Genomic DNA, 12,406 nt, shown 5'->3' on the forward strand with positions numbered 1-12,406 from the left:
GTTGTTTACTCCTTCTCATAACACAAGAACTAGGGGTCACCAAATGAAATTAATAGGCAGCAAGTTTAAAACAAACAAAAGGAAGTATTTCTTCACACGACACAGTCAACCTGTGGAACTCATTGCCAGGGGATGTTGTGAAGGCCAATACTATAACAGAGTTCAAAAAATAGCTAGATAAGTTCATGGAGGACAGGTCCATGACTGGCTATTCGCTAGGATGGGCAGGGATGGTGTCCCTAGCCTCTGTTTGCCAGAAGCTGGGAATGGGTGACAGGGGATGGATCACTTGATGATTCCCTGTTCTGTTCATTCCCTCTAGGGCACCTGGCACTCGCCACAGTCAGAAGACAGGATACTGGGCTAGATGGGCCTTTGTTCTGACCCAGTCTGGCCATTCTTAAGTTCTTATGCCTGAAGCAGACTGCAGGGTAATGCTAGTGTTAAAGTCCAGGATAATGGGTTCCCCGTGCAAGCCAGATAGCACAAACAACACACTTAGCAGAATGCAGCCTAGAAATGCGAGAAATGCACATGCAACAGTGTCTCTTTACCTGTGACGGTGTCAAGCTCAGCTGTGGACGGTGTTGGCTCCGGAGGGGTAGGCGGTGGGAACAGAGGAGCGGCCCCAGGTGGAGGAATGTAGGAAACCTGCAGGTTGAGGAAGGCCTGGAGAACAGAGAAGGATCATTATAAAAGGCTCATATGCAACAGGACTGAGTAGGTCATTACAGAACAAGTGTCAGTGGTCTGAAGTGCTTTGTCCCCGCCTCACGTTCGCCATGGATCTTTCCAGCCTGAAAGAAATTGCAGAGTTGAATACGTCACTGTCTTACCAGGTATTGCGCATGCAACGCACCTACCCTGCTGTCCATCATCTCAAGAGCACACCTGCTAGGCTGTCCAGTGGCCCAGGTACATCCTGATAGGATGCACTTACAGTGCAAACAAACATACTAGGATGCTGAGCCTGCAAATAAAACCTTTATCTAGCACTCTCCATCAGTAGCTCTCGAAGCATTTTACACAGGGGGTCAGTATAATCATCCCCATTTCACAGAGGGGAAACTGCGGCACAGAAAGACCATAAGGACATAAGAACGGCCAGACCGGGTCAGACCAAAGGTCCATCCAGCCCAGTGTCCTGTCTGCCGACAGTGGCCAGTGCCAGGTGCCCCAGAGGGAGTGAACCTAACATGCAAGTGATCTCTCTCCTACCATCCATCTCCACCCTCTGACAAACAGAGGCTAGGGACACCATTCCTTACCCATCCTGGCTAATAGCCATTAATGGACTTAACCTCCATGAATTTATCCAGTTCTCTTTTAAACCCTGTTACAGCCCTGGCCTTCACAACCTCCTCAGGCAAGGAGTTCCACAAGTTGACTGGGCACTGCGTGAAGAAGAACTTCCTTTTATTTGTGTTAAACCTGCTGCCCATTAATTTCATTTGGTGGCCCCTAGTTCTTATATTATGGGAACAAGTAAATACTTTTCCTTATTTCACTTTCTCCACATCACTCATGATTTTATAGACCTCTATCATATCCCCCCTTAGTCTCCTCTTTTCCAAGCTGGAGAGGGGAAGTGACTTGCTCAACATCACCCACATGAACCGAAGCCACATCTCTGGCATCCCAAGCCAGTTCACTATCCAAGAAGAGGGCTCAAAAGTGAAAGGCTTAAAATGCTCCTACTGGCCGCCTTTTCTGAACTCATTATGGCCTGGTCTACACTAGGGGGAGGGATCGATCTAAGATACGCAACTTCTGCTATGAGAATAGTGTAGCTGAAGTCGATGTATCTTAGATCGACTTAGAATCACTTACTTCTCATCCTCACAGCACGGGATCGATGGCCGCCGCTCCCCCATCAACTTTGCTTCCGCCTCTCGCCAAGCTGGAGTTCAGCAGTCGACGGGAGAGCGATCGGGGATCGATTTATCACATCTACACTATATGCGATAAATCGATCCCCGATAGATCGACCGCTACCCGCCGATCCGGCAGGTAGTGTGGACGTACCCTATACGGTGCGGCAGGTGAAAGCGACAGCTCTGTACTTGAAAGGGTTTCTGCCTTCTGTTCTCCTGCAAAATGATCATTTTTACTGAGCAGAAAAATCCCAGTTCCGCCCTAGCTAAATGGTATATCCCCATCCCACTTCCCGCAGCCGTCCAAGCACTGATGCTGGCTGCTTTTTAGACAATTTGAAAATGGGCTTGTGATTAAATAATTGGCCACTAGAGGGCAGCTTTAGACTGTTTAGTGTCTCTAAAGCCAAAGAATGGAGAAACTGTCTTGGAAATGGGAAAGGAAGCAGGGCTGGAGGGACACAGATGGACAAGGAGCAGGACTGGGGGCTAGTGGTGCATAGTGTCCGAGGGACCACAGACATGGGTTCTATTCCCGGTGCTGCCAGTGACTGCTATGGTACATTGGGCGGCTCTGCGTCTCTGTGCCGTAGTCTCCTCATCTGTAAAATGGGGATAAGGCTGCCAACCTCCAAGAGTTTTTGAGATGGCTTCTTCAAGTGCTCAGGCCTCCTTCGATGAGAAAGTCAAAGGCACCATCACTGGATCTGAACACACGTCACGGGCAAGGCTAGCGGTCAAAAAGGAGCCACTGTCATCATTTATTCACAGGTTTTTTTCATAGATTCCAAGGCCAGAAGGGACCACTGTGATCATCCGGACTGACCTCCTGCATCACACAGACCCTACAACTGTCCCAAAATAACTCCTAGCGCAGAAACACACCCACTCGTGAGTTCAAAATTGTCTGTGCTGGAGAGCCCGCCATGACCCTGGGGAAACTGTTCCACTCGTTAATTACTCTCACTGTTAAAAACTTACGCCTCATTTCCTGTCTGAATTTGTCTAGCTTCAACTTCCAGGCGTTGGATCATCTTATACCTTACTGAGGAGCCCATGATTAAATAGCTGTTCCCCAGATAGGTACGTATAGTCTGCAATCAAGTCACCCCTTAACCTTCTCTTTGTTAAGCTAAACAGATCGTGCTCCTCGAGTCTCTAGCTACAAGGCAGGTTTTCTAACCCTCTAATCATTTTCATGGCTCTTCTCTGAAACTTCTCCAATTTATCAACAACCTTCTTGAACTGTGGGCACCAGAACTGGACTGCAGTCACACCAATGATAAATGCAGAGGTAAAATAACCTCTCCACTCCTCCTGGAGGATCCTGTTTATGCATCTAAAGATCACATTAGCCGTTCTGGCCACAGCGTCACACTGGGAGCTCACGTTCAGCTGATTATCCACCAGGACCCCAAATCTTTTTCAGAGTCCTGGCTTCCCAGGATAGAGTCCCCTGTCCTGTAAGTAAGACCTACATCCTTTGTTCCCAGATGTAGACATTTATCTTCCGCGATATTCAAACATGTATTGTTGGCTTGTACCCGGCTTATCAAGCAACCCAGATCACGCTGTATCAGTGAGCTGCCGTCTTCATTATCTCCCACTCCCCCAATTTTTGTATCCTCAGCTAACTTTACCCGTGATGGTTCTGTTTTCTTCCAGGTCACTGGTAAAAATGTCAAACAACACAGGGTTCAGAACCGCTGCCTGCTGGACCCCACTGGAAACACACCCGCTTCAGGAGGGTTCCCCATTTACGGTTACATTGTGAGACCGATCAGTTAGACGCACAGACTTTAAGGCCAGAAGGGACCATCATGATCATCTGGTCTGACCTCCTGCACATCGCAGGCCACAGAACCGCACCACCCACTCCTGTAATAGGCCCCTGAGCTCTGGCTGAGTCAGGGACGCCAGAATGGGAGGGGAACAGGGGGCCATGGCCCTCTCATGTTTTGCCATGGGCCCCGCCTCTCCTCTTTTCCCCAAGACCCCACCCCGGGGGGCAGGGACACAGGCTGGGGGCCGCTCTTGGGCTCCCCCACCCCAGGCAGGCAGAGGATCCGTGGTTGTCCAGAGTTGCCTCTTCCCCCCCCCCCACCTCCCCCCCACACACACACCCTTTTGGGGAAGCTCGCCGCCCCTGGGCTGAGTTACTGATGTCCCAGATCATGATTTACAGACTTTAGGTTAAGAGTCCACCATTTACACAAGTTTAAACCTGCAAGTGACCCATGCCCCATGCTGCAGAGGGAGGCAAAAAGTCTGTGACAATCTGACCTGGGGGAAAATTCCTTCCCAACCCCAAATATGGCAGTCAGGTGGACCCTGAGTATTTTGGTGAGACCCACCGGCCAGACCCCTGGCAAAGAATCCTCTGTAGTAACTCCGAGCCCTGCCCATCCAGTGTCCCATCACCGGCCCCGGGGGATATTTGCTACTAGCAGTCACATATCGGCTACATGCCCGTGTCGTCAGTCTCCTCAGACCATCCCCTCCATCAACTTAGCAAGCTCAGTCTTGAAGCCAGTTAGGTATTTTGCCCCCACTGCTCCCCTTGAGAGGCTGTTCCCGAACTTCTCTCCTCTGATGGTTAGAAACCTTCATCTAATTTCAAGCCCAAACTAGTTGAGGGCCAGTTTATAGCCATTGGTTCTTATGTCCACATTGGCCCTTAACTTAAATAACCTCTCCCCCTCCCTGGTGTTTATCCCTCTGATGTATTTCTAAGGGCAACCATATCTCCCCTCAGCCTTCATTCGGTTAGACTAAACAAGCCAGGCTCTCTGAGTCTCCTGATAAGGGAGGTTTTCCATTCCTCAGATCATCCTAGTAGCCCTTCTCTGCACCTGTTCTAGTTTGAATTCATCCTTCTTACATGTGGGAGACCAGAACTGCACCCGGGATTCCAGATGAGGTCTCACCTGTGCCTTGTATAACGGTACTAACACTTCCCTGCCTCTACTGGAAATACCTCACCGGATGCATCCTAGGACTGCATTAGCCTTTCTCACAGCTGCATCATATTGGCAGCTCAGAGTCATCCTGTGGTCAACCAATATACCTATGCCTTTCTTCTCCTCTGTTGCTTCCAGCTCATAAATCCCCAGCATATAGTTGGCCAGCTTTTAATCCATTTAATGTGCGCCAATTTAACTTTACATCATTCTATTTTTTTTTAATCAAAATGTCATGCGGGAGCAAGTGAGTCCCTTTACAGAAATCTACATGTATTATTACCACAGCACCTAGAAGCCCCATTCATGGCCCAGGACCCCACTATGCAAGGCCCTGTACAAACACAGAACAAAAAGCCGGTCCCTGCCCCAAACAGCCAACAATCTAAGCGCACACCTCAGCAACTCAAACCAATGCCCAGATTGACTTGCAGCCTGACGGAACATTGAATCTGCACTTGGAGAGCCAGTGGGGCAAGTGTGGGGAGGATTCGTTCTGTTTTTCAGAATTAAAACAAGCCCGAATCCCTGTTTTACATGCAAATCGCAATGCACTGTCCATGCCTTCAAGGCAGATCAAATAGATACCCAGACAGCTGCATCCCTGCTTCTCCTGGAAATGGAATCGGGGGGGGGGGGGGGGCAGAGGGGGAGTGGGAGGTGGTTTCCCCATCTGTATGAATAACAGATTGCAACACCCTACAGTCTGGTGTATGCTAGATGGAGGATTTTATGTCAGTAACAATTCATCCCCAAGATGAAACCTTAACAGACAAAAAGAGATTCACATCCTCTCTACTGTCCATCTGCAAATGCACTAACAAACCATACCTGGGAAACAGGAACTTTCTACTGTAAATCCTCAGCTGTTGACACATTTTCTTCAACTGGGAAGTTATCAGATATAACAAGATGAGCAAAGCTGGAGACTTCCATGGAAAAGAACAGGGTGCCCCAGGGCAAAGGTATCTGTCATTCAGTAGATGGCACAATTCTTTCTGCTTCATTCTGGGCCAATGGCCCAGCGTGGCAGAGCTGCTCAAAAAGAAGAAACAAATGTGATTTTTTTTTTTATTTGAAAAATGTTGGCCAACTATCGGGGACAAATTTCACAAAAAATTCCACCCATTTTTTCAGCTTTTGAAATGTGGTTGAAATTTTAACACTTGAAACATTTAACGCGCTCCAGGATTGGAGAGAGCTGTGATGCTGGAAGTGCCATGCTGGGGAGAAAGAGTAGAGGGAACAACAGGATGGTGCAAAGTAAGGAAAGGGATTAATTTCCTGCTTTAGCCGAACACAAGTGACTGGGCTCAGTGCAGGGGTCACTGGGTGACACCCTCTGGCCTGTGCCCAACAGAACGTCAGACCACATGATCTAATGGCCCCTTCTGGCCTTAAACTCTAGGAATTTACAAACTACCTCCTCTCCCACACGCTGGTTTTCCTGCTGCTGCTCCTCCTGCCATCTCAGCAGGCAAGTGATAAGTGTTCTGTGCACCCACAAAATGCCGAATTGGCACAACTGCACTGCTTTACCACCTGTACCCATTTCCTCACCCACTTACACCGGCTGCGAAAGTTATTATACAGCACCATCCAGAAGTGCCAACCCCAAATGTTCAAGTCAGGTCCCAGAAAGCACAAGACTGGTTTAAAAACCATGAGATTTTCATAAATCATCATCTTCGTATTTGCCTGTTGGTCTTTGAACCTTTAGCAGGGCCTGCTTTCAGTTTTTTCTCTGCAACCACAAGGGCTATCCGCTTACTACTTTTTAAAAGAATAAAAGCGGAGATTTTCACCTAACCACAGGATCTAGGAGCAGGAGCGCTAAGAAAGCACCAGATACCGTGAGACTCACAGCGGATTCACAGAGAGTTGGCAACACTGACTTCACACCACTGCAGAATTTGACCTCCCGATCTGGAACTTGATCCTCAGTCATGAAGTGCGTGTCAACTTGTTTCGACTTTAATTGCAGGCTGCTTCCAGAGGAGAGCATCTAACGGGCTAACCAAAGGGACCGAGGGATGACGTGAACTCACGCTTGTGGGGAAGCTTGCACAAGCTCACCTGAGCGGTTACTGATCAGTGGTACCGTGCCACAGATGTGCCTGGCGCTGGGCAGTTCAGTCACAGATGGAGTCTCTACCTCTGAGAGCCTGGCAGTCCAAGCTTTCGTTTAACAGAATGAAGTGCAAGCAGGGCCCGTTGCAAGGCAGCGTGGTTCAGTGAAATTCCAGTTAAAGAGGCATTGCCTGGCAGCAGGGCCGGCTCCAGCTTTTATGCCACCTCAAGCGGCGAAGGAAAAAAAAAAAAAAGGGAAAACCCGATTGCGCTGCCGCCGAAGAAGGGGAGCGAAGGACCCGCTGCTGAATTGCCGCCGGAGACCCGGACGTGCCGCCCCTTTGTATTGACCGCCCTAGGCTCCTGCTTCCGTCGCTGGTGCCTGGAGCCGGCCCCGCCTGGCAGGGGGGTAGAGATTGGAGGAGTGAGCGCTTTTGCATGCCCAAGCACTGCTGACCTTGCCCACCCAAAGACTTAGCCATAGGTCAACAGGTTCAGGGCATCATCTCAAAGGACCCAAATCAGAGCTCCAGTGATGATTTTTTCTAGAGCAATTACACCGTGGGGGTGTGCAAAGGGGCCAGGAATCACAAGCAGGTGCACGCACTCCCCACCCATTCCATGCACGGATGTTTAATCCGTCTACTGGATTGTCCACCGACCCTGCCAATCTAGCCTCTGCTGTCCTCCTCCCACTGCGCGGCGTTTTATCTCCCACTGAGATCCGTTCAGGTGAATGACGGGTTGACTGCAGAACTTCCCGAGGGGCCCCCAACCTGTGCCCTTTTGCCAGTCCTGAACACCAGTGACACCAAAGCTAACTCTCGGAGCCAGATTGTGCGTCCGCCCCGGGGCGTCTCCTCCACCCTATTCCATCGTCCCAGAGGTGGCAGACCAAGGGGTCTCAAGCTGGGATTCAGGACCCTTCCCCCTCTTAGGGGTCACAAAGAGGGGTCAGAGACTCACAACTAGAGCTGCTCAGGAAATCGGTGACAAAAGCTCTTTTCAGCAGAAAACGCAGATCCATCAATTCCAAAACGTCTCGTGAGAACGGGCCGTTTCAATGAGTTTCTTCCTACTCAGAAACATTGTGGGAAATAGTGGGAATTTGTCAAAATGTTTCAAGATTTTGAAAATGATAAACAGCGGGTTTTTGTTCAAAAAGTCTTTGTGCTTTGAAATTTAAGCTAGTTATAGCAAAAAAAAATTAAATGGCCAATATTGAAATAAAACATTTTGATTGACTCAAACTGATTTTTGTATTATTGTTATTCTCATTTAATTTTTTATTTTTAGTTTGCAAAGGTTTTCGGGATTTCAACTTTTCATCCCAATTCAGGTGGGAAATGTTGTTGGTATCTCGAAAAATGTCGTGGGACAGGAAATCCCTGAACCAGCTGGCTCTCCTCGCTCTCCTCTGCCCCGGGTAAGTGAAAGCGGGCATAGGCTAGATGGGAGGCGAATTTCTAGGTGAAAGGGAGCCCTGGTGTGGAACAGCTTGAGAACAACGGCAGCAAACCCAGTGCTGAAAAATCTCATGATATTTAAGATAATGTCATGATTTTTGATTACTTGGGTGTGCAGTGTTGCCTCTCACTTTGGGTGCCTTCATTTTTAGTTGCCCCTGAGACACCTTAGGCCTGATTTTCAGGGCTGTTGTCCAGCCACAGCTCTAATGATTTTTTATTATTTGTCCCCTTGTGCTAGGCGCTGTACAAGCACAAAAGACATCAAACTGGGCGCTCTTGGTCAGCTGATTATCCACCACAACCCAAATCTTTTTCAGAGTCCCGCCTTCCCAGGATAGAGCCCCCCATCCTGTAAGTGAGGCCTACATCCTTTGTTCCTAGATGTAGACATTCACATTAAAACCCATATTGTTTGCTTGCACCCAGTTTCCCAAGTGATCCAGAGCCCATGAACTAGTGACTGGGCCTCTTCATTATTTACCACTCCCCGACTGTGTGTCATCTGCAAACTTGATCAGTGATGACGTTACGTTTTCTTCCAGGTCATTGATAAAAATATTATAAAGTTTAATCATATAACCATTTAACGTAAACATTTTATAGCATAAGGCCAACAACCGACCCCAGTAGAAACGGACCCACGTGATGACGACCTCACTGCAAACACGCCCGCTCATTTGCCGTTACATTTTGGACCTATCAGTTAGCCAGTTCTTAATCCACTTAACATGTGCCATGTTCATTTGATCTCATTCTAGGACTTTAATCGAAATGTCGTGTGGTACCAAGTCAAATGCCTTAGTAAAGTCTAAGTCTATTACATCAACACTATTACTTTTATCATCCAAAACTTGTAATCTCATCCAAAAAGGTATCGAGTTTGACAGGATCCACTTCCCATAAACCCATGTTGATTGGCATTAATTATATCAGCCTCCTTTAGCTCTTTATTAATCGAGTCCAATATCAGCCACTCCATTATCTTGTCTGGGATTGATGGCAGGCTGACAGGCCTATAATTATCCAGTCGTCCCATTTGCCCTTTTAAAAAACTGGCACAAAATTCTCTTTCCTCCAGTCTTCTGGAATTTCACCAGAGCTCCAACATTTATTGAAAATCAACATTAATGGTCCAGCAAGCTCTTCAGCCAGCTCTTTTAACACTCTTGGATCCAAGTTATCTGGACCTGCTCATTTAAAGATGCCTAACTTTAGTAGTTTCTGTTTAACATACTCCAGAGATACCAGTGGAATATAAGGAGTGTTATCATCCCCATAGGATTAGACTATATCATCTGGTTTTCCCCAAACACAGAAAAGAAATATTTATTGAATACTTCTGCCTTCTCAGCATTATTATGGATAACTCATTTCCACCAGGAATGGACCAACACCATTGTCAGGATTCTTTTTGTTCCCAACATTTTTTTAAAGACCTTCTTATTGCCCTTACTCTGCTGGCCCCATGGTGTGCTCCTTGTGCCCCTTGGCTTCTCTTTTCAGCTTTCTACAATTCCTCTTCTCAACTTGCTAGCCTACCGCTGCCCCTTTGAGAAGTTAGAGGTGTAGATGGACCCCAGTAGACTAACAGACAAATTCCGTAAGGAGGAAACCATAAACATTCACAATAACCCACGTGCTACAAAAGAGTGAGCTCGGTTCCTGGTTGCAATGAGCCCTGGGAGCCATTTGGAAAAGATACACCACATTGGGAGTGATTGTATTGCTGCTGGCAAGCTCACCCCACTGGCCATAAAACTAAACCGGGATCAGAGAGGCAGCCAGCATTAGCTTCCAGTCTCCCTCCCCCCACAATTATTTTAAGCATCAGTGCCTTTCCATGAAGGCTTCCTTCAGTCCCAGCCCACCGTCATCAGCTCAGCATCCCACAGGCCACTGACTCATTCAGGGTCACACACTACCACAGAGGAAAACAGAAACAGCACCACTGCGATCCAGCTTCCTGCTCTCAAGCCCACAAAGAGCAGAACACCTCCTGGACCGGCCTGACCACTGCACAAAGCCAGAATGGGTGACAGTCCTGCCACCTGAATGAACCGGACCGAGGGTGGGAAATAGGATACTCTGCCACAGAGAAATTAAGTGACTGTCTGTCACAAGGCGTTTGGGACAGAGCCAGGCATTGAATCCACATCTCCTGAGTCCCTCACCCATGGCTTAACCCCAGACCATCCTTCCTCTCAATGACCTGTTAGCGCTTCTGTGTCTCTAGCTTCTCCATCACTGGGGCCTTCGCAGCAAGACTGGTTGTCGCTGTCCCTGTCTCAAACACACACTCTAGATCAACCACAAAGGATGGGCATCATCCAGGAATCTCTGGCTGAGGTTCTCTGGCCTGTGTCACGAAGGTGGTCAGACGAGATGGTCACAGTGGCCCCTTCTGGTCTTCCAAACCTTGCCCGCAGAGGTTACATTTCCTAAAGACACAAGGCCCATGACACACTGCAGCTAAGACACGCCTTTCAGGAAACGGGACTGCTAGCTAATTGGCACCAACTCCATTTAAAGCCCTCCCCAATCAAAGGCTAATCACACTGCAAGAGCCCTGTCTTCTCTCCCCTCAGATCTTTTTATTAAAGACCTCCCTGTTCAGGGGAAGGATGGTCCAGTGATTAGGGCATTGAATCATAGATCTCAGGGTTGGAAGGGACCTCAGGAGGTATCTAGTCCAACCCCCTGCTCAAAGCAGGACCAACCCCAACTAAATCATCCCAGCCAGGGCTTTGTCAAGCCTGACCTTAAAAACCTCTAAGGAAGGAGATTCCACCACCTCCCTAGGTAACCCATTCCAGTGCTTCACCACCCGCCTAGTGAAACAGTGTTTCCTAATATCCAACCTAAACCTCTCCCATTGCAACTTGAGACCATTACTCCTTGTTCTGTCATCTGCCACCACTGAGAACAGCTGAGCTCCATCCTCTTTGGAACCCCCCTTCAGGTAGTTGAAAGCAGCTATCAAATCCCCCCTCATTCTTCTCTTCTGCAGACTAAATAATCCCAGTTCCCTCTGCCTCTCCTCATAAATCATGTGCTCCAGCCCCCTAATCATTTCTGTTGCCCTCCGCTGGACTCTCTCCAATTTGTCCACATCCTTCTTGCAGTGTGGGGCTTAGCCCATGGAAGACCCCTGCTCTTCCTGTGTGACCTGAGCCTCAGTTTTCCATCTGTAAAATGGGGATAATAATGCAGGGATGTTGTGAGGCTCAATACGTTAAAGATTGTGAAACACTTTGAGATCCAGTGATGAACACCTAGGCATTATTGTTCTACCTCTACCCTGGCCACTCCTGTTGTCACCTAAGCACTGCAGAACTCGCCCGCCCTGTTTTAGCAGCTCTCCCACTCTGAAGAACTGTGCAGCAGCTACCAGGAAGGAAGCTCATTCAAAGCATTTGCTGATCGGCTGGCCAATGCACAGTGCATTTAGGAAGAGAAATGCACTGACTTGAGTATCCCCACTGCCAGGGCTCCCCTCCAACTGGGGTAAAATTAGAGCATTAAAACAAACATGCTTCCAAAACTAGGGAGGCCAGGTGCAATTTGTCATCCTGGGGTATCTGCTGCCAGGACTTCTGGGGCCCCGGAGGGGAGAGGAGATCGCTTCTAGAATGAGAACTGCTGTTTATAGGAACACTTCGCTATTTACGGGCCGGCTGTGAACTGAGTTCCCCAAACAGGAGGTGAGAGAAGCACCGGTTGGGAATGGAAGGAAACCAGTAACCGAGCAAAAGAGGAACAATCAGAGCTGCGGGGGAACTGCTGTAAGAAGTAGTCAAATTCTTGCCATCGAAGTGCCCTAGGACAGATATTTTCACACATCCCAGGGGAAAAGGTGCCCAATGTACTTCCCTGTTTAATGCTAAGGCAATAGCTTTTGTGTGAACAGGCGACCAGGAGGGGAGGAGGAAAATGGGTTTCCTTACGATGGCTAAAGAAGGGTTGAAACCAGTGTTCCCTCTCATTTTCCCCACCCATGTGAGGAATGAATTTTGTTATGTGCACAATATGGAGG

At 48.4% G+C, this 12,406-nt stretch overlaps 1 protein-coding gene across 11 annotated transcripts in view; it reads right to left on the bottom strand.

The window, feature by feature from the left end:
* The window catches only part of DYSF (dysferlin), a 282,294-nt gene that overhangs the window by 215,713 nt on the left and 54,175 nt on the right, over positions 1-12,406 (bottom strand). For all 11 annotated transcript variants that reach the window (XM_039540940.1, XM_039540938.1, XM_039540935.1 and 8 more), the window contains exon 5: positions 555-669. In XM_039540940.1, the coding sequence (XP_039396874.1) occupies positions 555-669 (115 nt within the window). The remainder of the gene's footprint in view (positions 1-554; positions 670-12,406) is intronic.

The sequence above is a fragment of the Mauremys reevesii genome, linkage group 5, assembly GCF_016161935.1.
Source record: "Mauremys reevesii isolate NIE-2019 linkage group 5, ASM1616193v1, whole genome shotgun sequence".
NCBI classification, from domain to species: Eukaryota; Metazoa; Chordata; order Testudines; family Geoemydidae; genus Mauremys; species Mauremys reevesii.